This window comes from Odocoileus virginianus, chromosome 1 (assembly GCF_023699985.2).
Source record: "Odocoileus virginianus isolate 20LAN1187 ecotype Illinois chromosome 1, Ovbor_1.2, whole genome shotgun sequence".
Lineage (NCBI taxonomy): Eukaryota > Metazoa > Chordata > Mammalia > Artiodactyla > Cervidae > Odocoileus > Odocoileus virginianus.
This window is the reverse complement of record NC_069674.1, coordinates 36,919,738-36,946,680: the sequence shown is the minus strand read 5'-3', so window position 1 is coordinate 36,946,680 and position 26,943 is coordinate 36,919,738. Positions and strand designations below refer to the sequence as shown.

Genomic DNA, 26,943 nt, shown 5'->3' with positions numbered 1-26,943 from the left:
CTTAGTAGAAGTGGTTATCAACTGTATTGTGGCTTCAGAGGTAGTGTGACAGGAAGTAGGCACCTAAATCAGGAAACAGAAGACAATTATTTTAAATGAAGGAAACACTTTTGGTGAACAGTCTCAGAGATATGAAAAAAAATGACATCCAGGAAACAAGAAGAGGTTTGAATGAAAAAGGGAAAATCAGAGACCAAGAAAGTACTGTTAGAAATTAAAATTCTATTCTACCCCTCACTCTGTCCAATCTGAGCAAAGAAGAAAAGATAAAGGAAGATAATGTAGGCTTTACCAGAAAAAAAAAAAATAGAGAAATAGGATACTCTCCATCACTGGGAAGGTGAAGGAAGTATAGAGACACACAGAAAAAGAGGAATAAAACTAAACAAACAGAGAAGGGTGGAATAGCCATTTATCTGAGAGAACAAAGGACACCAGAGCTTTGTTTAGCTCTTCAGCGTTTTTATCACGTCTGGTTTGTCACCGTGCATTTTCAGAATGTATGGCATACACATGTGCAGAAACAATTTAACATGATGAGCGTATTGCAGAAATGTTAAATCAAACAAAAGTCAGTATCATAAAAAGTGAATCCTCAAGCATCTAATAATTCAGCCAGGCTTTTATTTCCAGACCCCAAAATCTCAAAGTCTAGTCTCTATGTTAATAGTCAGCACTTGGTGTAGAAAGGTTAAGTTTTCAAAAAAACCTAAAATTCTCTTACAGTGAAGCCAATTTGCTAGAAAAATTTCTATGACCTTAGTTTTTAAAGGTTGCCATTTTTGGATAAGAGTTATGCTTGAAATTTTTGTAAAAAGAAAAAGGTTATATATATTGAGGAAAACTTGACTCACACCACCACCCCCCACCATGGAGTATATACATTCGTGCCTGCAGGATGTTATTGAAAATCCACAGAACATGTCAAAATTGCTTCCACACAGGCTTTGTCTAAAAATGCTTATCAAAGTGTTAGAACACTTTTGGTAATGTTTGGGGAGATAAGATCCAATAAGGAACCTTGAGACTGAACATGATTTCTAGTCAACACATGTACACATGGATATGACACAAAAGATATTTTCTGGAAGTTTTGTTTAATTGTTTATTCCATTTTATCCAAAGACTCTTTCAAGTTTTGATGACAAGCCATAACACAAGAGAAACTTCGTTCATCTGAGACCATCCTCTGGCCAAAAGAGGCTTCAAGCTGGTTAAAGTGATCGATAACACAAAAGAAAGATATTCCTAAAAAAAAAAAAAAAAAAAAAGATATTCCTTGAAAAAAAAAATCACAAGTAGCCCATGATTTTAAATGTTTTGGAACTCCATCCAGGGTCTAATTAAAAGGAATGGGTAGAGTAGGAGGCTGAGGGAAGAACACATAATATATTGAAGAAGAGAAAGGTTTTGTATGTATGAATTCTGGAAAAGGGTACTGTCCAAAAAGGAATGGCTGACCCCGGGGAAGTTAGAAGGCTGACGATGTGGACTACTGGGACAGCCCCAGGCTGCACAGGCCCCTCCAGGAGTGGCACAGACAGTGTCTACTCACAGTGGGGACCAGAGTGCTGACTGCAGCATTTGTCAAGAGTGGCAGCCCTGGGAGAGACGCATGCTCACAAATTCATCCCTCCCAATGATTCGATGACCCAACCCAAAGGACTTGACTATCCCCACAAGTGAACTCCACCTTCCACAGGCCTGAGACACACTATGTGGAGTTTGCAGAGGAACCTCTGATTTATGGTGGTGAAGCTTTCCTTCCTTCTCAAATAGAACTCCAGGCTGCTGGGAGGAAAGAAGCCAAATAAAACACTTTCTGTATGCAGACTTCTAAGTCACAGGTGGCATTGGGTGCTTCGTTATGTCTTCAACTTGGTACAGACACATGATCTCTTTCCCTTTAATGTGTTAAAAAAGACTTCCTAGAAATTCAAACATGCCCAGTCTTTACATTTTTCATTTTTTTTTTTCTTTTTCCCCTGTGGAATAAATTGACAGACAGCTTGACTCTAGCATAATGTTTAAGAGAGTGGGTTCCTGAGTACGAATGACAGCTCCAATGCATAAATGGTCCATGACTTTTGGAAATTTGCTTCAGGAATCTAATTCTCAGTTTCCTCCCCCGAGAAATGGGGATGAAGGTCGTACCAACCTTAAAGAATTACTATGAGGATTAATTGAGAAAAACTTCATCAAGTTTAAAAATTCCCCTGCCCAGAGGTATTATGGCTGCAAACAACGGAAATAGTAACTCAAACTGGCTAAAACAATAACTAAATGTGTGTTTCATGTAGGCTGGAATCCAGAAGAGCAGGCTTCCAGCACAGAATGATTGACAACTTGATGGATTGTCAAAAACCTAGGTTCTTTCCCTCTGCCGTATGCTATTCTTGGCAATGGTTCATCCCAAAGCTGCTTCCTCTCCTGGTCACATTTTGGCTTCCTATGGCAACCAGGACTACATTATTTCTTGTTCATATTCAGTAAGAAAGGATGAGGTTAACCTTCCAGAAGCTTCCAGTAGATTTCTTTCTTTCTCATTAGTGAGAACTGCATCACAAGTTCATCCTAAAATTATCCTTGTAAGTAGAATAGGGTCACCATGACTGGAATAAAGTTATCTTTGGAGGAGAAATGGATATAGGGAAAGATCACTTAAATACCCAGTAAAGTTTACCTCCTGCTAACATTTTTGTCCACATTATGTTGCCCCTACAGGAAATTTTTCCAAAGATGCAACTGGCTGTTGCTTCAGTGGTCTTAAAGTGGCAAATGGATTTTATTTTTTGTGTCACTTCAGGTTTATTTCCAGTGGTTGTCTAAAGTGGTACTTAAGAAAGATTCTGGGGCTTCACCTATGCCAGGGAAGGGAAGTAAAAAAGTCAGTTATAGGAATCAGCCAAGGGTGCAAGCTATGGCTTCATCAATGCCAAGGGTAGAACTGAACAGCTGGGCATGTCCATTTGCACTCTTCCTCTGTGCCACTTTTGAACTTTTAGAACACATAGGACTATGTTTTCAAGTCTTTCAGACTAAAACCAGGAGTGCATCTCTACCACTGAAGAATGAGTTTGACAGAATAGCTGGTCTTTCAGATTTCTGAGAGCATGAGCTTTCTCTACAGACCAATTCAACTACTACTTACTGAACACTAATTCATCTTGCTATTTTGGGCCAGAATCCAAAAGAGGTACAAGACACAAACTCTGTCCTTAAGAAATGTCCAGTCTCTCTTGGGAAAGAAAGCGTGTGGACAGTCAAGTGTTAAACAGTAGAACAAGGCAGCCTAGAATTTAGGGTCCAAGGAGACTGCTAGAGCCATTTTAATTGGCCATGACTAAACTGACCAGGGAGAATTCCATAATGAACTGCAGTGCCATTTTGCAAGTTGGTACATGGGCTCGGCCTCAGTCTGTAATAGGGACTGGTACTTTCCACAGAGCAGGCAGACAGATGGCCTCAGAGTTTTTCAGACTTTGTGTCAATGTCTCCCGTGCACTAACTAACCAAAACCATGACTCTCTATAAATAAATCTTCTTCCAGAGAAGGCTGAATCGTGAAGCTTGAGGAGGTAGTAAGTTTCTAGAGCTCTGAAAGTGTGGCTGTGGTTTTTCAAGGCTCCATCTTCTAACAAGCCCTCAGGATTGACAGCTTGAATATGACTGATCTAATTTAATGGCTTTGTACCCTTGGCCCTAGAGAATATATTATGTAGAGAATATATTGGAGAGTCCAAATTCTTACGATTGCCCATTCCAATGCTGTGTTTATAACCTATTTGGAGCAGGTAAGTCTGATAAAAATGTACAGAATAATTATAATAACATTGACTCATGCATGCACCCTAAGTTGCATCAGTCGTGTCTGACTTGTGCAGCCCTATGGACTGTAAGCTGTCAGGCTCTTCTGTCCATGGGATTCTCCAGGCAAGAATCCTGGAGTGGGTTGCCATGCCCTCCTCCGGGGGATCTTCTTGACCCAGGGATCAAACCCACAACTCATGTTTCCTGCATTGACAGGTGTGTTCTTTACCACTAGCACCACCTGGGAAGCCCCAACATTGACTCATCAACAGACAATGAATTCTGAGCACTGGATAGACAAGAAGGGACATGCTCTAAATTGAGGGAAATGTATTTCTGGTTTACAAGAAATTCATAATCTAGTAAAGCTGATATGACTTCGATACATGGCACAATATGTACGAAGTAACATATAAGATGACCATCTCTGGTCCAGCCCCATATTGACTCACAGCTGCATTGGAACCACTCCTTCTATAATCCCATGTGCTCTATTGCATTCACTAGGGCCATCTTTCCAAAGTATAGCACTGAGTGAATCACTTCCTTGCTGGAATATTTATGCGGCACCCAGTGCCCAACAAAAAATTACCCTCTTTACCTTCAAGTACCCTCTAAAATCTGTCCCTCTCTAGTCTTCTGACCTGTTTCCAACAGAGCAGCCCTCTTTCACTAAATCTGTTTACTCAAAAGCTCTGTTTCCAAATTGGTCATGGCTGTCCAGCCTCCCCAGCTTGCTCACCTGTGCCTGTAATACTCTTCCTGCCTCTGCTTATTTAAATCTCATTCTTCTTTGAAGAGGAACATGTGTTTCCTACATAATTACTTTCCTAAACACACCAGATTACAGAGATCATTCCCTCCCCTGAACTCCAATACCACTGGTATTTCTTAAGAAGCACAGTGAGTCATTCTGCATAAATGTTATATAAAGGCCTTGCCTCCCCATCATATTCTTATTGAATTTGTTACTGTATTGTTTCTGTTTTATGTTTTGTTTTTTTTTTTTGGCCACAAGGCATGTGGGTTCTTAGCTCCTTGACTGGGGATCGAACCTGCACCCCCTGCATTGGAAAGCGAAGTCTTAACCACTGAACCACCTGAGAAGTCCCTTGTTTTCCCATCTTGATTTGCAGTTCCTGAATGTTGAGCACTGTATTTCAATTCTATCTGTCTAAAACTTAACAAACACCTCTAAAGTGATCTTCAGGAATGCTGTTGATGGAAAAATAAAGCCAGTCATTGACTATGGAGCAAAGGAGTAATCAGATACAATCAGAATGGACTAGAATTAACTTTACAAAGGTTTACTAAGCTGGTGACTTTTTAAACTGGGTTTGGAGGAAAGTACAGGAATGGCAGAAGGGCTAGCAAGAAGTGCGTGGGTTAAAATGAAGATGGTAGACATGGGAAGTAATGGGTGGATCTGGGAACCTGACCATGTTCTGATAGTTGAATAAAATCAACAGATTGGTACGGAAGTCTGGTGGCCAAATGTCCTTCCCTTTGCATATCTTCTAGGTGTAACTTGTTTAGCTCCATGGAGTTGACAATTAGGGCCAAGGAAAAGTCATCATCTAGACTTAAATTCTATCGCATGACCTTTAAATGTGCTTCTTCCATTTAATTCTTTGAAATATTATTTCCTTGGGCGAGGTAACTTTTTCCAATGGGAAGCTCGTTGGTGAGTTGTTTGGCCCTCATTTTTACCTTGTCAGAACAATTGGCCTGAATTGCAAATGTAGATTAATGTTTTACACAAGTACTTACCCTGGTTTTCATATCCACAGGTCCCCTTCAAAAACTCCACATTATGGCAGAGATTCTGTGACATCCATATCTGTAGGTTTTCAGGGGTACTGGGGGGAATATCATGAGGTGTGTGCTGAGCAAGAGGTCAGCTGAGTTCTGCTGAAGCTGCAGTTGAGATCCAGTCTCCAAGCTCTAACCTTAGACCCTTCCCATGCAGGATGCTTCAGCCTCAATCACACCTCGACTCTTCCCAGAGTAAGCTATCTACTGGGTCCATCCAGCAAAGAGTTAGGAAGATATGCCAAGTGATGTGTGGATCATCCCACTTCTTATTTGTTAACTTTGCTAACTTTCTACTTCTCTACAGTTCTGGATCACCAGATACCCAAAAGGGCAACTCTTAATTCCTCATTTAAAGTGTCTTTTCTTCTTTAAGCATTATTGTTCAAACATGTCCATTAGTTTTGTCTATACATATGGCATTCTCTGAGCATCCATAGTATGACCCTAAATAAAAGAATCATTGAATAAAAGAACTTGAAATCTCATAAGGATCTCAGAAATCATTTCATCAAAGCCCCATACTCTTCAGAGTTATCTATGGCCCAGGAGGGGAATGTGGCCTGGCCATTGCTATCTAAATGTATTACAGTTCTCTGATACTATTAAGAACTAAGATTTTTTCCCCTGCAATTTGACTTGTGTCCTTAATGTAACTGCTATTGGGAAGGAAAACTGAGCTCCCTCCATTAATGAAAATGTTTTGTATCCCTTCACTTTATTTTTATTTTTGGCTTCACTGAGTCTTTGTTGTGGTATACAGGCTTTCTCTAGTTGTGGTGAGCAGACTTAGTTGCCCTGTGGCATGTGGGATCTTATTTCCCTGACCATGGATCAAACCCATGTATCTTGCATTGGAAGGTAGATTCTTAACGACTGGGCTGTTAGGAAACTTCCAGTTCCCTCTACTTTAGAAACACACTTACTGCAAGAAGTCAAAATAAGGATTTCACATATCACATTAAAAAAAAAAAAAAGATAAAAACTACACGTGTAGGTTTTACCTGGAGATCATATTATAGCTCGATGAACCCACTTCCCTCCTCCCTAAAACTTACATAATGTAAAAAAAAACTTTCTAAAAGGACGCAGAGGTGATGAGTCAGGTACCTGCTCATCTGTCAAGGATCAGCTTCCTCTAGAACGTTTCTCAACAGCATTGCTATTGGTATTTTAGGAGAACTGTTCTTTGTTGGGAGCTGTCCTGTGCTCATGTTTATCACCACTCTGGCCTCTACTCATTTCCTTGCCAGAAGCACACAGTCCCCCTTGCTGCCCCTGTTCAGTTCAGTTCAGTCGCTCAGTAGTGTCCAACTCTTTGCAACCCAATGGACTGCACCATGCCAGGCCTCCCTGTCCATCACCAACTCCCAGAGCTTGCTCAAACTCATGTCCATTGAGTTGGTGATGCCATCAAATCATCTCATCCTCTGTCATCCCCTTATCCTGCCCTCAATCTTTCCCACCATCAAGGTCTTTTTTAAATGAGTCAATCCTTTGCATCGGGTGGCCAAAGTATTGGAGTTGAGCTTCAGTATCAGTCCTTCCAATGAATATTCAGGACCAATTTCCTTGAGGATGGACTGGCTGGATCTCCTTGCTGTCCAAGGGACTCTCAAGAGTCTTCTCCAACACCACAGTTCAAAAACATCAATTCTTCTGTGCTCAGCTTTCTTTATAGTCCAACTCTCACATCCATACATTACTGCTGGAAAAACCATAGCTTTGACTAGATGGACCTTTGTCGGCAAAGTAACATCTCTGCTTTTTAATATGTTATCTAGGTTGGTCATAACTTTTCTTCCAAGGAACAAGTATCTTTTAATTTCATGGCTACAGTCGCCATCTGCAGTGATTTTGGAGACCAAAAAATTAAGTCTGTCTCTGTTTCCACTGTTTCCCTGTCTATTTTCCATGAAGTAATGGGACCAGATGCCATGATCTTAGTTTTCTGAATGTTGAATTTTAAGCCAATTTTTCCACTCTCCTCTTTCACTTTCATCAAGAGGCTCTTTACTTCTTCACTTTCTGCCATAAGAGTGGTGTCATCTTCGTATCTGAGGTTATTGATATTTCTCCCAGCAATCTTGATTCCAGCTTGTGCTTCATCCAGCCCAGCATTTCTCATGATGTACTCTGCATATAAGTTAAATAAGCAGGGTGACAATATACAGCCTTGACGTACTCCTTTCACTATTTGGAACCAGTCTGTTGTTCCATATCCAGTTCTAACCCTTGCTTCCTGATCTGCATACAGATATCTCAAGAGGCAGGTCAGGTGGTCTGGTATTCCCATCTTTTTCAGAATTTTCCAATTTGTTGTGATGCACACAGTCAAAGGCTTTGGCATAGTCAGTAAAACAGAAGTAGATGTGTTTCTGGAACTCTCTTGCTTTTTCGATGATCCAATGGATGGATCTCTGGTTCTTCTGCCTTTTCTAAATCCAGCTTGAACTGCTGAAGCCTGGCTTGAAGAATTTTGAGCATTACTTTGCTAGCTTGTGAGATGAGTGCGATTGTGCAGTAGTTTGAACATTCTTTGGGATTGGAATGAAAACTGACATTTCTCAGTCCTGTGGCCACTGCTGAGTTTTCCAAATTTGTTGGCATATTGAGTGCAGCACTTTCACACCATCATCTTTTAGGATCCGAAATAGCTCCACTAGAATTCCATCACCTCCACTAGCTTTGTTCATAGTGATGCTTCCTGATGCCCACTTGACTTCACATTCCAGGATGTGTGGCTCTACATGAGTGATCATACCATCGTGATTATCTGGGTCATGAAGATCTTTTTTGTATAGTTCTTCTGTGTATTTTTGCCAGCTCTTCTTAATATCTTCTGCTTCTGTTAGGTCCATACCATTTCTGTCCTTTATTGTGCACATCTTTGCATGAAATGTTTCTTTGGTGTCTCTAATTTTCTTGAAGAGATCTCTAGTCTTTCCCATTCTGTTGTCTTCCTCTATTTCTTTGCACTGATCACTGAGGAAGGCTTTCTTATCTCTCCTTGCTATTCTTTGGAACTCTGCATGCAAGTGGATATATCTTTCCTATTCTCTTTTGCTTTCATTTCTCTTTTCACAGCTATTTGTAAGGCCTCCTCAGACAACCATTTTGCCTTTTTGCATTTCTTTTTCTTGCAAATGATCTTGATCCCTGCCTCCCGTACAATGTCAGGAACCTCTGTCCATAGTTGTTCAGGCATTCTGTCTATCAGATCTAATCCATTGAATCTATTTCTCACTTCTACTGTATAATCATAAGGGATTTGATTTAGGTCATACTTGAATGGTCTAGTGGTTTTCCCCACTTTCTTCAATTTAAGTCTAAATTTGGCAATAAGAAGCTCATGATCTGAGCAACAATCAGTACCCTGGCTTGTTTTTGCTGACTGTGTAGAGCTTCACCTTGTTTGGCTGCAAAAAATATAATCAATCTGATTTCGGTATTGACCATCTGGCGAAGCCCACGTGTAGAGTCTTCTCTTGTGTTGTTGGAAGAGGATGTTTATTATGACCAGTGTGTTCTCTTGGCAAAACTCTATTAACCTTTGCTAATATGTCTCTGGATATTGCCAAATGTCCCTTGGGGGAAAGACTGCTCCCATCCTTCCTGAGAACCACTGGGTCTAGAACATCCTGTGAATGCAGAGATTATTCTGAGGGGATCTTTCAGAAGTTTCTTATCAGTATTTTTGTTCCACAGGCTCCCACCCACCAACTCTGACATCACTGCCATCATTTCCACCCTAGACTCCTGCGCAGAGGCCAACATGCAGCAAGCAACTCTGTCCCTTTCTCTTCATAATGCCTCCACCCAGGGTTGTATCACACTTAACAGTGGGCATGACTGACGAAAATCATAACGTTGAGGTTGAAATTGAAAGTCACCTATTGAAAATGACTTTTTGCCATAATCTAATGGGGAAATATATTTGTGATCTATTGCTGTGTCATAAATTGCTTCAAAATAAAGCTAACTTAATCCATTAAACATAAAGCTAAAATATCAAATATGTATTATTTCACAAAGTTTCTGAAGGTCAGGAGTCTGGGTAAGCTGCACAGTTTTGAGAGGTCAGTAAGCTGTTGGCTGGGGCTACAGTCATTGCCAGGCAGTCCTGAGGCTGGAGAATCTGCTTCCAGAGTCACTTCTGTGATTCTTGGATTCACATCATCATTGGTTGTTGGCTAGAGCTTTAGTTCTTTGTCATGTGGGCTCCTATGTAGGGATGTCTCATTCATGGCAATTGGCTTCTCCCAGAGTGAGTGGCAGAGAGAGACAGAGACAGAAAAAACAGACTCTAGATTTTTTATAACTTGATGTGGGAAGTGATGTACCAGCCACTCTGCTCCATGCTGTTGTGTCCACAGACCAGCTTTGGGAAGGAAGACTAAAAAAGTGTGAAGCAAGGGTGAGGCTCATTGGGGTGCCAGTTTAGAGGCTGCCTACCCTGAAAACCCCTCAATAACTCGAACCTTCCTGAATTTAACCTCTTTCTGTATTGAGAACATGACAATTTCTGATCCCAAGTGTCCTCAATTTCATTAGGGTGGGAAGGAATAAACATCTGGTCAGTGATGTCCCTGGGCACTACGTTGTCCAATGGCACCTGTTCCATTTCTTAGGTGACAATAGGAGGCCAGGTCATTACAGAAGAATTTTCAACAAAAGCAGGTCTTTGATTGGCATTTTTCAATAGGAAAAAATAATTAATAAGCCATAGCATATATCATTCACTGTTTCAGTCAGCCAAGATGCTGTGAACTCTTCATCAAACTATATTTAATATTGCACTTTCTTTCTAAGTTAGACCTTTGCTGATAATGAACCACCTCACAACAGTGGAATAAAACAATCTTAGTTTATGTGGGTAAGAAATGGGGGTAAGTCTCAGCTGGGCCATTCTGCTCCGCTGGGCAGGGGCTGGTGTCACTTAGTCATACTCACAAGGTTGCAGAGGTGGGTTAGAGATTCAGGAAGATTCATTCACATGTGTAAGGTTTTTGTGCTTCTCCAAGTGGTTCTTCTCTCTCTCTCTCTGAAAATAGTAGGCATGAAATATCACAGGATTCCTCAATGGATACCAGTCAGATGTCATCCACAATGGTTAATTTCCAAAAGCAAAAGAAGATGCTAAGCTTCTTCAAGGCTTGGCAATGAATTGGCATAGTATCACGTCTACCCCTTTCTCTTGGTCCAAGTGAGTCACTTTCGAAAAGCTCTCTCATATCAAACCCTCTTTGTGCTTAAAATCTTTGGCCTAATGTCTCTGACCTTGTGATCAGGTCAGCCCCACCCAGATTCTAATCTTCCTATCTTAAGTGTTAATCTTCCTATTTTAAGATTGAAAGTGAAAAGTGAAAGTGAAGTTGCTCAGTAGTGTCCTACTCTTTGCGACCCTGTGGACTGTAGCCCTCCAGGCTTCTCTGTCCATGGGATTCTCCAGGCAAGAATACTGGAGTGGGTTGCCGTTTCCTTCTCCAGGGGATTTTCCTGACCCAGGGACTGAACCTAGGTCTCCTGCATTGCAGTCAGATTCTTTACCACCTGAGCCATCAGGGAAATTCTTCCTGTCTTAAAGTCACCTGATTTTGGACCTTAATTACAGCTGCAAAATCCTTCCATAGCAGCACTTAGATTAGTGTTTGATTGAATAACTAGGAGAAAGTGAGTGGTACATGAAGGGCTGGAAATCTTGGGGACTACAGAATTCTGCCTACCAATGTGAGACAACTGGTAGAATTTTTTGTATATTAACTGATAATATTGTATCAATGTTAATTTTATGGCATAGGTAACTGTACATTGGTTATGCAAAATGTCAACATTCAGGGAAACCAATATATGGGAATTCTAAAATATTATTTTAATAATGTTTGTAAATGTAAAATTATTTAAAATAAAAAGCTTAAAAAAAAAAAAAAAAGCAAGATACCAGACCAAGTCCAGGTTCCAAGGCAAGGAAAACAATGGAAAGAGAGACATGTGTATAACGGGGGGGAGGTACTGATGGTGGCCATCTTTGAAAACCATTTATCACAGGCTCTATGAGTTAAAAAAAAATGAACATAATCAGTTCTCTCATCGAACATGTAATCTGGTGAGTGACAGAATGTCTATTGGACTGATATTTACTGTGTCTCCTACAGAGTAGACATCATGGTAATCACAGGAGATGCAAGCATGCCTAAGATACCCACAATATTATAGCTTAATGGGAGACAGCAATTGGTGACCAGTAATTACAACTCAGGGTGTGATAAGTGTTATGGCCAGATAAATACAGAGGACTGAGATAGCAAATGAGATGTAGAAATCACTTCCATTTGTGGAGGTCAGAAAATGCATTGTTCGTGGGTTACCAGACAAACATCAAGTATTCCCTTCTCCCTTCCACTCCAATGCTTTGCAATTGCTCCCGCAAATTGGAAGAAGTTATCTGCATGGTTTACTACTGTATTTTCTATTTGAGGGGCTTTCATGTTCCATTGAATTTACTTATAGGGTAGATTTTTATATGAATATTTTCCTACTAATAAAAATTGCAACTCCTGCGAGAGTCATATATATCATCCTAGATATCTGTTATACTTCTTTTCTCTCTCCAAGGAGTAGCTGAAATTTCACTGGAAATGGGTGGCCCTCATTTCCTGATGTTGTTCAGTATCTCTGATAAGCCAGCATTTGTTTCCACTGGATGTCTTTCTCTCTCCACATCTCGATTTCAGCAGTGTGCTGGTTGTTCTCTAGGACAATAAACGGTGCCTCCCTAAGTGGTTAAGTCCAAGTGTTCAGCCTCTCTCATTTTTCCCAGCAGTGGTCTTTGGGAGAGCTACTTTTAACCTATTTCATCAGCAATGTTATGGCTCCACTCAACCTTTAAAAAGAATCACAAATGATAGGCTGTATCTATAAATTCATACACAGAAAAATCTTCTGGAGTGGGGTGAACATTTTAAGGTCCTCTTAGGACTTTCAACAGTTGAAAAACTGCTATCTCCCTGAGGTGGGAGCTGGAAGAGACTTTCTTGAGGGTCTTGCTGACAGTGTTTGAGTTAAGCTGATCCTCTTATGAATCCTGTTGTTTCTAGAGCATTTGCAAAGGCTGAAATGAATGGATTACAGTCTTTCTGCTCCTGACATGTCTTGCCCTTTATCCCTCTGAACATCCCAAAGTGTCCTAGGGTGCATGAGTTCTAGGGACATGATCTGAAGGTAGTGTCTATGATAAGGGAGGCGGGGGTGTCACTTACACTGGTGGAGCAGAGGACCTGAGTGTGTCCATTGTGACACGAAGTGAGTGTGTGTCCACTGCTATTCTCTTCAGGCAGTAGCCTTAAGGCTTTCCTAGGCACGTTGCATTAGTACACGTATATCAATTAGGACAGTGCTTTATTTATTTATTTATTTTCCCCTTTTGATCATGCTGTGAGGTATGTGGGATCTTAGTTTCCTAACCATGGGTTGAACCTGTGCTCCCTACAGTGGAAACATGGAGTCTAAGCCACTGGACGACCAGTCCCAGTGCTTTTTACATAAGACTTTAACAGATACTGTTGCTGGTGTTATTATTATTATAAGTCATTACATAAAACTCATGAGAAGATCTTCCACTATTGTTGAACTATATCTATTATGCATCCTGAGAGAAAGGGAGAGGGAACATAAGAGCTCTTATTTCATGGGATGAGTAGAGAAAATCTACTTCCACTGTGCTCAGGAAATGAAAGGTACTAACTCTGACTACCAGCAGAATCTTCTTCCTCCCCCAGCCAGGCCTATTCTAGCTCTGACTGTTCATTCTCCCAAGTTAAAAAAACCTTCCCCCAGAAATGTACCCACACAGAGGCTCACCAAGCTACTCATTTCACCTCATGTCACCTGGGTCGTATGAGTATAGCTACACAAAAGGAAGAGTTTTGATCACTGTCATCCCTGCAGGGTTTTGCCGGTGAATCACTTATCAAGGCCTGAGCACCACCTCTGCTTGCATGCTGGGCCCATACCCTTTCACTTAGGTTTTCACTCAAAGCAAATTTGGAGAACCAAACACATGTTTGGGATTCAGAAGATGGGAAACAGAGGCACAGACATAGAGAACAAAGGTATGGACATCAAGGTGGGGAGGCAGTGGTGGGATGAATTGGGAGATCAGGACTGACATATATACACCATTGATACTAGGTCTAAAATAGATAGCTAATGAGAATCTACTGTATAGCACAGGGAACTCTACTCAATGCTTCGTGGTGATCTAAATGGGAGGGAAATCCAACAGAGAGGGGATGTATGTATACATAAAGCTGATTCACTCACCTGTGCAACAGAAACTAGCACCACATTGCAAAGCAACTATACTCCAGTGAAAATTTTAAAAAAAAAAGATGGGAAACATGGGCCCGGAGAAGGAAATTCTAGTAACTGGATATTTCTAACTCTGTCATATTTTTCCATCTGCACAGTTCAGCAAATCAGGCTGAGAAGATTCAGGGGCCTGTTCACTGGACACTTCTTCCAGAGGGGACCTGTAGGTCACTGTATTTCTGTTCTGCCTCCTCATCTGTGTCAATGACATTGCAAGTGTGTTTGGCTATCTATAACAATACTGAAAATAGTTTATTTTCTATTCCCTGAAATAGTAAATCTTTAACAGTCCCCCTAAAATGGGTGCTATGATTTTCTTGACCCTCTGCAAAGAAAGAACACATTGATGTTCATTCGTAGTGTATCTCAAAGCTTCAGTCAAGAACAGCTAGGAAGTTCTGTGTAAAGTCTAAAAGCATAAATCCAAATCTATTGGGATGAATGTGTGTTGCCATGTCTCCTATCAAGAGATGCTTTGGAATTCCAAATTTTTCTTTAGCGTTCTCAAAGAGGTAAAGGGGTAGAAAGAAAGATATTTCCCTGTGGTCATTTAACATTAGTTTCTCTCCTCTCAGCATCTCGGCTGTGTGTTCTGAAGCTGAGGGTCTTGCTTCATGGGCAGAGCATTTGTGCGTAAGTTCTGGGCAGAGGAAAGGATGCAGATGCAGACGAGCCGCAGGAAGTGGTCAGGAGACGAAGAAACCAATGTGAACTGAACAGACTGACGTGGGCTTCATTTGCAAAGAAAGGGATAGGGAGAGAAGAGACCCGATGTGTCTGAATATTCTTCTTGAAAGGAGAAAGCAAAGGGGGTTGTGAGGATCTTTGCGCTCTGTTTGACAGATGGCAAAACCAAGGCAGAGGAGAAGGCACCACTCTCCTTTTTTCTCTTTCACTTATTTATTTGGCTGCCCATGGCCTTCACTGCATGCAAGATCTTTAGTCACAGTCTGTGGGATCTAGTTCTCTGGCCAGGGATTGAACCTGGGCCCCCGACATTGGGAGCACAAAATCTTAGCCACTGGACCATTAGGAATGTCCCAAGGTGCCACTCTTCTGGAGGCCCTTTGACTGCAGTGACTAAGAGCAAAATACCAGTCTCCTATGAAGGCTGGTAGCCTTGACTTCTCCAAGAAAAAGCAAGAAACAAAGGGCAAGGCCAGGTGCTGGAACAAAACTATTGGCCATTAAGCCCTCCCTCATCTTTCTCCGATGGAAGGCCCATCACAATGGCAAGACCCCACTGTCACAGAGTCTCGTCTCTGCTCTGTATTCCACTTTATTTATGCTTTTCTTAGCAGTGAGGGCATGTGACAGGTAGGCCTGAAGGCTCTGCCCCAGCCTGGGATGACACCTGGAACACCCCCTCATTTCTTTCCCTGAGTGCTGAGGGAGAAGAAGAGGCAGCCAGTTATTTAGGGCTCACCCCACCCAGAGATTAAGCCAAAATTGCATGTGAAGCTGAAGTCATGGCCAGAATTACTACTAGTTAGCTTCCAGATCACTGAGCAAGTCCTATTTTTCTTGAGGTCAGTGACAGCTTTTGGAGTCCACACTTATGTAACATGGACAAAAAGAAAGAAGAGGAAGAAAGGAAGGGAGATAAAAGTCGAGGGAGAAAATAAATATGGCCACAGAGAAAGGACAGGGGAAAAAATGAAAAGTTGAAAAGGAAGTAGGGATAAAAAAGAGAAAGAAGAAAAAAATGGAACAACAGGGAGGTAGCAATTAGTCACTTTGCAAGCCAGTGATTTTCCTGTTGCTTTAGACTTTTAAACGAAGGAAGAACAGCCTCTGTATTCATGTTCTACTGGTGCCATAACAATATATCACAGATGCCGTGGCTTAAAACAACACAAATTTATTACCTTACAGTTCTGGAGATCGGAAGTCCAAAATGAGTCCAAAATAGGTCTCACTGGGCTAAAGTCAAGCAAGACTACATTCTTTCCAGGGGCTCTAAGGGAGAGTCCAATTTTCCTGCATTCTTCATCTTCTAGAAAATGCCTACACCCCTCATTCATTTTCATTTTCAAATCCCACAATAATCAGGAAAGTCTTTCTCACATCCCATCACTCTGACACTGACTCTTCCACACTTAAAGGCCTGGTGATTATGTTGGGCCCACCAGGGCAATCCAGGATAAGCTCCTTATTCTAAAGTCAGATGATCAGCAATCTTAATTCCCTCTTGCCATGGAATGTAACATAGCCACAGGTTCTCGGGATTAGGACATGGGCCTCTTTGATTAGGACATGAGCCATTATCCTGCCCACCACAGCCTCTTATTTAAAAGAAAAAGAAAAAAAAAAGATACAAATGAACTTATTTACTAAATAGAAACAGACACACAGAGAATAAATTTATGGTTACCAGGAGTGAAGAGTGGCTGGGAGGGATAGATTGGGAGTTTGGGATTGACATGTGCACACTGCTATATTTAAAATAGATACTTATGGACACATGGGGGGCAGTGAATTGAGAGAGTAGCATTGACATATATACACTACCATGTGGAAAATAGATAGCTGGCAGGAAGCTGCTATATAACACAGAGAGCTCAGCTCAGAGCTCTGTGATGACCTAGAAGGGTGGAATGGGAGCAGGGGTGGGAGGGACACTCAAGAGGGAGGGGATGTATGTATACATATGGCTGCTTCATGCTGTTTTATAGCAGAAACCAACACAACTTTGTAAAGCAGTTATATTCCAATAAAAAAGTAGTAAGACTAGCAAAAGCTAGGTTCTCAGAAGTAGCTCAGAACTAGTTTCATTTTTTCCAGCTCAGTGTCACTCCCAAATATACAACAAAAAGTCACTGCTGCAAAAATAAATAAATAAATGTTCTGTTGCTGTTCTTTTCTCCAACAGATGTTTGAAATAGAATTATGTACCTTTTTTCCCCAAACTTTCTCATCCTCTTTATCAAAATAATGACTGTACTCCAAAATTGAGAGGGAAAAGAAATGAGCTTGACAGTCTCACCTTCTAAGGCTCATTGGATACTATTGTCAAAATGAATAACCACTTTTCTCAGCACATTGTGTCTGAAGAAACTCAAGAATTTAGGGACTCATGGCAGTGGATATTCTCCCACGAATAGAAGCAAATGCCAGAAGACTCTCTTAATCCTGGAGGATGTGTTTGAAAACGAATAGCCCAGGGTCAGGGAATGGAGGTTGGGAATGTGCCTTTTTCCCCACCTTTGCCACATGAGCCGTCATAGCAGGGGCAGCTGGTCTGGCCAATCTGTTCAGTTCTGGTGATGTCCTTCCTCGGTGCCTGCTGGTCCAGGACCTGGAGAACATTTTCTGTGCATGAAGGCAGCCTTGAGCCAGCTGGGAGAGTAACAAGCAACACTCACATCCATAAAAGTGGACAACACACCAACATCACAAAGAGCTGGTGGTGAGACTTCAAACTCAGGTGAAATAGATACTAGTGGGTGTGAATTTCCCTGAAAAAGGCAGAAAACAGGGGTGTTGAAGTCTTATGCAAAAGCCCCCCTCTGTGGGAAGCTAGGAATTAGTATGAAATCGGCTGTGTGAAAATCCTTAGCTGTGGTTTTTTTTGGTTTGTTTATTTGTTTTAAAATCATGATTGTGCTTCTAACTCCTAGTAGATGGACTGAACATGGAAAGAACACCAAGTAACCAGAGGAGTCCCACAAAACAATGCTTATTTCTCTTCTGGGGAAACATTTAGCATATGAGACCACAAGCTGGAAAATTAGCTCTGTTAACCAGAAAACCATGGCAGCAGAAAGTTTAAGCAAAAAAACCAAGGAAAGGAAACTTAGTTGCTCGTGGATACTCTCTCAATTCCATAATGATTAAACCTGGAAGTTGCTAAGAAATTTGAAGAACGACTTCAGACATCAACCTGTCAAAAGGCAGGCCTTGACACAAAGTGAACTGGGAGCATATGGTAATGTAACAATATGTACAGCTTTGGAAGTGTATAATACATCCTGGTTGTTAAAACAACACATTGTCTAAAGGCATAACTTGATCTGGGGCATGTTACAAATTTCAGCAAACACAATGTTTCTTCCAGGACTAATTCTCTACCTAAATTTGAGATATATCCTAAATTATTTCTCTCACTAAATCAGTAGAGTAAATGATATCTGTTGAGGGATGAACAGGTTCAAAGTTCTTCTGGATCATTTTGAGTTGTGTAGGCAGAAATCTGAACAGCTACATACACATTTACACTGGAGATAGTCTCCAATGGTGACTCTGCTATGGACCAAGACTACAGTTTTGATTGATTTCAAGGTTTCTGAAGCATTTTGTGATCCTCTCTGAATGATCAATGTCCTGCTACATATGATGACCCAGATCTTTAGGATTACTGCTTAGGAACCAAGTAATTTGCATTTCAAGACATCAACTTGGATCACTGGGGGAATAATGGTGGAGAAACATCTTTCAGGATACGTGGTTTTGCCAAATCTCTGTCATCCAGCCTTTTACCATTTTCATTACTAATTGTATATACATGGAGGAATTTCATTTAAATGTCTGGCCTGAAGTGAACGTCTCCAAATATCTATCTATGAATTAGCCATTGGGGGAAAAGTACTGCAGAAGGTATCAAATTACCCTTGCATGATGGAATTCTAACTAGTAGGATAACAGCAGGAGTTCTTCAGAACAAGATGTCTACAAAGAGGAAAGCAGAGAAGACAATAACTGTTTCTAGAATTAGTAGGCATTATTCTATAAAATCCCATAAGGGTTTGTGAGCAGACAAATGTCCTAGTTATTTGGAATCCTTAATTCTAGAAACACACTGAGGCTTACAGCATGGATAAATGGCTCGAATCCTTCCAATGAAAAAGAACACAATAAGGAAACTAGCTCTAAATCACAATTTGAAAAATGAACATCTGTAATTTAACTTTCAATGACCACTTGGCATGTAATGACATGGCTGTATATATGTGCCTAACAGAGTGAATTGTCATCATATCAGGATATAGATCACGAGTCATCTAATTTCTTGGTCTGTCCCCGGGCTTGATAACTGGCAATCTGAGTGACAATTCATCTTGGAACACACATGCAAATCAGTTACCACCTTCTGGACAGAAGATGTTTCTATACTTCTAATTCACCGACAAATACTTAAATGCAAATAGTTAATACTAAGACATGCTATATTCTTCTACTCAGTGGATACTCAGAATATAAAGAAATATTTTCCTTTCATTTTCCTATTTGTCATTATTTTGACATTATTTGGGGCTTCCCAGGTGGTACAGTTGGTAAAGAATCTGCTTGCCAATGCAGGATACATAAGAGATGCTAGTTCAATCCCCATGTCAGGAAGATCCCCTGGAGAAGGAAATGGCAGTCCACTCCAGTTTTCTTACCTGGAAAATCCCATGGACAGAGGGGCCTGGCGGGCTACAGTCCATGGGTTTGCAAAGAGTAGGATCTGACTGAGCACACACACACAGACATTATTTAATACCTAGATACTCATCTGACATTCATTTAAAAATGTGTTGCATTTGCACTTGGCTCAAAATAAGGTACCAATTAAAGAACCACTCTTCACACTGTCATGCAGATACCTACACATCCCCAAATTCATTGGTGGGGGTTGATTTTCTGCATGTCTCAGGAAATAGTCAAAGAAACACAACATAAAGCAAATATTTACCCCCACAGGGGAGAATGAAGTTCAGTTTTATAAGGGACATTAACAAATTCCACGGTTTAAATTACAGATTAACAAAGGGTTCATGAGCTCAAATTAAGTTATTCTGTTTAAAATCAATCACCGAGACTGTCATTCTGCTTATTGCTTTGACTTCCTAACAAAGGTTTAAATGAGGACTTTATGTGCAAGTAAAGAACATCAAGAGATCTGCTCTTTTTCAGACCTGCGTGGGCTGGAGGGGCAAACGTTTAGGCTATTAACGTAATTAGAATGAGGAATGCATTTTTCCAGAAAAAAAAATCTTCACCAAAAAAAAAAAAAAGAAAAATCTGCAATTAATCTATTATCTGGGGGAAAACAGTGAGGAATGAAAGGTGGGGTACATTTAGAAAGCACTAGATTCACTGATACCAGAGCCATTCTGGAGACGCCAGGCAGGAAATCTGGAATTCCTCTAACTCTTCAGTGGCAGGCACCAGATTTGGGGAGAAGGGTCCAGAAAGGCTGTTTTATCTTCACTGGCAAAATGCATTCAGATGTGATTTTGCAGCAAAGCATTTTTCCTTTGTCACTCAACCTCATGTTGGGTCACCACTCCAGTGTTGAGCAGCTCCCTGATGGCCCTGTCATCGTATCGGAGGACCTCCTTCAGGATGTGCGTCGTGTGCTGCCCGAGAAGGGGAGGCGGCCTGGCCTCTGACATCTTGAACTTACTGTATCTCACAGCTGGGCCTGTCAGAGCGGGAGGAAAGCAGGAAGCCTGTTAATGACTAACCCTCGGAAATTCATTACCCAAGCAGCCTGGGGTGTTTGCAATGAATGCCAAGAATATCACTGCCCGTTACACCCTTGCAGATGGACCATCGTTTTGGAAAGAAATGTATTTGCACATGTGGCTTTCCTTGACTTTGCTTCAGACGACTGTGCAGTGGTCGTCCACCATGCTGGGGGCTGCATGGATGTGCCTGGTGTGTGCCAGGCCCGTCACGAAGACTCGCAGGGGTAAGTCACTCAGCTGAGCTGACCCTCTGGGTCCCAGAGAACAGTGGCACAGGTACATAGTGTCTCTCTGGAAATCTGACCCCAGGTGAAGGTAACCCACGTGTTTACTACTCAGCATCCAGTGTAAAGTTCCAAGATTTAGTTCAACAGACTGCAGATCAACTAAACCTCAGCCAGATTCTGGGTGGAAGAAGAGGTTATTGGTACAAGCTTCACTGTCAGAGAGACTTCTGTTTGGGAGACTCAGCTCTTTCACTTTCAAGAAGAGCTATCTTGGACAAATTGTATAACTCCTGTGAGCCTCGTGTTCCACAACTAAACTGGGTATGATGTTTACCATACAATCTTGATGAAAGGGTTTACATGATGTAATGAACAGAAAGCAAGAAGTAAGCATCCCTTAATCCACATAATGCACAAAACCTGCCAGCCACTATGATGACAAAAGCCACCCCATCACCTTCTTTGACACCTGCAGTGCGATGGGAGATGGATATGTACTGCCAGCTCTTTGCTGAGCACTGAGCCACCACGAACAAGGTAACTAAAGCAAGGATTTCAACAACTGCTGGGAATGGATTTCATCATCCTCATTCATCCCCCCCCCCCCAACTTTTTGGCTCCACCATGCAGGATGTGGGATCTTAGTTCCCTGACCAGGGATCAAACCCATGCCCTCTGCAGTGGGAGCTTGGAGACTTAACCACTGGACTACCAGCGAAGTCCCTCATCCTAACTCTTCACATAATGACACTAAAGTCCCAAATGCTAAAGTTTTGTTCAAGGTCATGGACTTCACCAGTGGCTCAGCTGGTAAAGAACCAGCTTGCCAATGCAGGAAATACAAGAGATGAGGTTTGATCCCTGGGTCAAGAGGATCCCCTGGAAAGGGAAATGGCAACCCACTCCAATATTCTTGCCTGGAAAATTCCATGGACAGAGGAGCCTGGTGGACTATAGTCCATGACATCACAAAGAAGTAGACATGACTGATCACAGCACGCACACACGGCTAATAACTAATAGCAACAGGATGCAAATCCTCATCCACCTGAACCATCTCACATTGACGGTCACGTACTTTCCAGAACCTTAGCAGCCTCATCTTCTCACTCTGCCATGCACAGGCTTGATGGACACCGAGGAACATGCTGTTTCAACAGATTTTACCTTTGCTGCCTCATTCAATAAATGATATTTATGTTGGCTGTCCTTTACATCTCACTTGATGAGCCTTCGGGAAAACAAATTAGAGTCACAGGAAGACTACAGAACAGTATGTTTCCATCTCATAAAGATTTTTCCAGTCTCCTCTGGATTTGGGGAGCCCATAGGAAGAACAGATAAAACCCAAGCACATGTGGGTAACAGAATGTCAGTCAATAAAGCTGTAACGTGCCTGAGGATCTAGGAGAATTCCATTCAGAAAAGATAATGGTGAGGACACAGACCTCCTAAAACCGTCACATGGCACATTTGGGTCACACATACCATCCACACCAGATAAATGGCAATTTCCAACTGATGTCCAAAGTTTTCCTTCTCAGAAGCTCAGGGAAATTCTTTTTTCTTTTTTCCTTCTCACACTTCCTTTCATTTTTTTTTTCCATTTATTTTTATTAGTTGGAGGCTAATTACTTTACATCATTGCAGTGGTTTTTGTCATACATTGACATGAATTAGCCATGGATTTACATGTATTCCCCATCCCAGTCCCCCCTCCCACCTCCCTCTCCACCCGATCCCTCTGGGTCTTTCCAGTGCACCAGGCCCGAGCACTTGTCTCATGCATCCAGCCTGGGCTGGTGATCTGTTTCACCCTAGATAATATACATGTTTTGATGCTGTTCTCTTGAAATATCCCACCCTCGCCTTCTCCCAGAGTCCACAAGTCTGTTCTATACATCTGAGTCTCTTTTTCTGTTTTGCATGGTTATCGTTACCATCTTTCTAAAGTCCATATATATGTGTTAGTATACTGTAATGGTCTTTATCTTTCTGGCTTACTTCGCTCTGTATAATGGGCTCCAGTTTCATCCATCTCATTAGAACTGATTCAAATGAATTCTTTTTAATGGCTGAGTAATATTCCATGGTGTATATGTACCACAGCTTCCTCATCCATTCGTCTGCTGATGGGCATCTGGGTTGCTTCCATGTCCTGGCTATTATAAACAGTGCTACGATGAACATTGGGGTGCACGTGTCTCTTTCATATCTGGTTTCCTTGGTGTGTATGCCCAGAAGTGGGATTGCTGGGTCATATGGCAGTTCTATTTCCAGCTTTTTAAGAAATCTCCACACTGTTTTCCATAGTGGCTGTACTAATTTGCATTCCCACCAACAGTGTAAGAGGGTTCCCTTTTCTCCACACCCTCTCCAGCATTTATTGCTTGTAGACTTTTGGATAGCAGCCATCCTGACTGGCATATAATGGTACCTCATTGTGGTTTTGATTTGCATTTCTCTGATAATGAGTGATGTTGAGCGTCTTTTCATGTGTTTGTTAGCCATCTGTATGTCTTCCTTGGAGAAATGTCTGTTGAGTTCTTTGGCCCATTTTTTGATTGGGTCATTTATTTTTCTGGAGTTGAGCTGGAGGAGTTGCTTGTATATTTTTGAGATTAATCCTTTGTCTGTTGCTTCATTTGCTATTTTCTCCCAATCTGAGGGCTGTCTTTTCACCTTGCTTATAGTTTCCTTTGTTGTGCAAAAGCTTTTAAGTTTCATTAGGTCCCATTTGTTTATTTTTGCTTTTGTTTCTAAAATTCTGGGATGTGGGTCATAGAGGATCCTGCTGTGATTTATGTCAGAGAGTCACACTTCCTTTCAAATGCTCCAGTACATGACCATATTCTTTCATGGATTGATCCCTTTTCAAGAAAGAACTATACACATTGTGAGGTAGTGTACCTATGCTCCCGAGAAAGCTGATAATCCAGTGTTTTAGGGATGTGTGCCATTTTGACATTAACCATAGTTTTCATCTAAAATTTGTCTTTCAAAAGAAGGACTCTGCCAAAAAATACAGGCTGAAGTCAAAGTCACGTGGCTTTTTTCCTAACTAGATGACCTGAAGTAAACCAATCAACTGGGAAATAGTCATTTGACTCTTGAAGAATCTGGGATAAAACAGGGTTACCATTTATCACTACTGATCCCAGTGCCAGGAGCATTAGCAGTGGTAACTACCGTTTCCTAAGAACCTAGGCTGTGCTGGCCACTATACCAAAGGCCACACATCAGCTCCTTTATAGCCTCACGGCAATCCTGTATGGATACTGATGGAGATTTAAGGTAAAAGGGTTAAAGTTAGGATCCAAGTTAGGCTATGAGAATAACTTGCCAAACATCACACAGCTAGGAAGTATCAGTTTCCAAGTCCAGGTATGTTAGGTTCAGGAACTTGGACTTTTGTTTAAAAAAAAAAAGAATTAATTGAGGTGAAATTCACATAAGATCCACTATTTTCAAGTGAACTGTCCTGTGACATTTAGTACATTTGCAATGCTGTGCAACTACCACCTCTATCTAGTTCCAAAATATTTCCATTGCTCCCACTAAAACCCTCATCCTTTAAGTAGTTTCTCTCAGTTCTCCCCTTTCCCCATCCCCTGGCAACCTCTAACTTCTTTCCATCTCTATGGATTTTTCTGGATATTCCATATCAATAAAACCATACAATATGTGGCCTTTACTGTCTGGCATCCTTCACTTATTATGTTTTTGAGACTCATCTACTTTGGAGTATTGTGCTATTGGCACATAGAACTTGGATTTCTAACTCCCAGCTAGGATGCTATGAGGGAATTCTTCAGGTCCAGCCATAGGAAAGGGCAGGTGAGGTTGTATCACTCCTATCCTTTCCTGGGCGCTTCCAGATCCACACTGAATACTATGCTACCAGTTTAGGATGAAGGGCATGTAACACCTTGCACAAAAATATCTTAAAGAATTTAGGTTGGTGGAATGGTATTACTTGGTAATTTTTAGACTTGCTAGGATAAAGACACCTGGAGGATATGATATATTTGGAAAGCTTAGGCTTCTTTAAACAAATATATGTTACTAAGTAAGCCATATCGCAGTTGACGAAATTGTATATACTTTTCCATATGCCCCTTCAGAAACCAGGTATTTTGCATATGATTGATTTAAGAAAGATTCTGAAGCTGAGATTGTCCATGTAATAATATCAAAGTATGGTATAGTTAACTGAACTGTACTGGCAGTTTTCAAATTGCAATTTCTTAAAAGTTCCTTAAACACAGCAGTGCCCCCTTATCTGTGGGGGATACTTTCCAAGACCCCACTTGGATCCTTAAAACCACAGATGATGCTGAACCCTATTTTCTTATCCATACATCCGTATGACAAAGTTTAATTCATAAATGAAGCACAGTAAGTGAACCACTATAACTACTACTAACATAGAACATGACATGACAACAATATACTGTAATAAAAGTGACATGAAAGTGGTCTCTCTTGAAATATCTTACTATGCATATTTGATGTCTTTTCCAACTTAACTAAGCATCTAAGATACACAGTGGCCTTAACTTTTGTGGACTGAAGTGTGACAGCAAAACTAGTAAGAATTTCTTTTTCCTTCTTCACAGTTTCACGGATAGAAGATTTGCTCTTACTATAGGTTTCAGCAAACTCAGCATACAGTTAATTCTTCTTTCCTTAATAAGCTGGGAACTTCCACCTTCTCACTCAAAAGAAGTTCTTTACGACTTCTTTCTGGCATACCTAAATGGCCAGCATCACTACTCTTGTGCTTTGGTGCCATTACAAAGTAAAAGAAGAGTCACTTTGACACTGACGGACAATCAGTCTGATAAACTAGATGGCTACTAAGTGGTTAACAAATGAATATGCTGGACAAAGAGATAATTCAAGAGACAGAAGGGGATGACAGGAGATTTTATCACTCTTCTCAGAACAGCACACAATTGAAAATGTATGAATTATTTATTTCTAGAATTTTCTAATATTTTCAGACTATGGTTGACCACACATAACTGAACCTTGGAAAGTGAACCCATGGATAAGGGGGACAGAGGTGCTACTGTTTTGCTTGGCCATGTAGGTTATGAAAAAACAAAAATTTACAACCCCTTAAAATATACATCTCTATGAGAAACAGGACAAATAAAGTGATATATCCAGATCCCAGAGAAAGCAAAATTTCCCTGAGTCAATTGAAATCTGTTCTTGAAACCCTGTGCAATGATCCTATATACCTGGGACATTCCTCAGTATAGGCTTTGCACAAAATATATTCCTCAAATGTATTTGTTTCAAGAAGTAGAACATGTTTGACATAATTATTTATATCCAAGGTCCAGAAAGAATGAATAATCTGATTTTCCATTTAAAAAAAAGATGAGCAGATAAGTCACATGTTCTTAAATTACTTTTTGGCAAAGCAACATCTACATTCGCATATGCTTTCAAACACTTGAAAGCTGTGTGATCCTGAGAATTCTTAAAAGTCCTTGAGTCTCAGTCCATAGATTTCTAAAATGAGGTTGGCAATACCTATGTAGGATTGGTTTGAGCATTTGGGGAATATAATGTGGGTAATACTCAACATCAGTAATAATCAGAGAGTATGGAGATGATGCGATACAACTTTGTTTACAAAACTAGTGAATCTTACAGATATCACAGTATGTGTTTAAGAAGTCTGTGACCAGAGGGAGTGGAAAATGGTACAATCCTCCTGGAAGGAAAATTTTCAACTTGATATCAAGAGTTTTAAGTGTTCACATATTTGAATGGAGAAATTCTGCTTTAATAAAACAAAAATTTTCCCTATGAATGTAATCAACAATATCAACAAATGTGGTAGGCAAGGATCTATAGAAATTTCTAATTCTAATACTCAATAAACCCTTTGGTGTGGGATTCTGTATTTTAAAAAAAAGAAAGAAACTTTTTCATCTGTTCTTAGCTTCCACAGTGTACCTTATTAGGAGAAGGTGTTTAGCAATCATTCTCTCATGCACTGTCCTCATAGGTCTATCCAAAACCCCTTCCTTCCAGATAAAGAGGTCAAATAGTTGTAATATTGATAAAATTAGGAAAATATGTTCCAAACTTGGGCATGTGTGCATGCTAAGTCGCTTCAGTAGTGTCTGACTCTGTGTGACCCTATGAACTTCAGCCTGCCAGACTCCTCTGTCCATGTGATTCTCCAGGCAAGAATACTGGAGTAGGTTGCCATTTCCTTTTGTGCTGGTCAAATAAATTTCAGCACATCT

The 26,943-nt window shown here is 40.8% G+C and overlaps 1 protein-coding gene and 1 long non-coding RNA gene across 12 annotated transcripts in view; both read right to left on the bottom strand.

Annotated features, from left to right (window-relative positions):
- The window catches only part of SUGCT (succinyl-CoA:glutarate-CoA transferase), a 782,676-nt gene that overhangs the window by 30,751 nt on the left and 724,982 nt on the right, over positions 1-26,943 (bottom strand). For 4 of the 11 annotated variants that reach the window (XM_070466730.1, XM_070466779.1, XM_070466782.1 and 1 more), the window contains one exon: positions 19,662-20,398. The exons of 1 other annotated variant lie outside the window; for it this stretch is intronic. In XM_070466730.1, coding sequence (XP_070322831.1) covers positions 20,235-20,398 — 164 coding nt within the window. In that variant the 3' untranslated portion in view covers positions 19,662-20,234. Of the gene's footprint in view, positions 1-19,661; positions 20,399-21,749; positions 21,903-26,943 lie in introns of those variants that run through there. 6 more of the 11 variants (XR_011487378.1, XR_011487383.1, XR_011487375.1 and 3 more) reach the window with 4 other exon arrangements.
- LOC139034803 (uncharacterized) lies at positions 1,079-11,103 on the bottom strand. Its single transcript, XR_011487355.1, has 2 exons — positions 10,576-11,103; positions 1,079-1,248 (listed from the first exon to the last, which is right to left on the bottom strand). It is a non-coding gene; the product is annotated as an uncharacterized lncRNA (long non-coding RNA).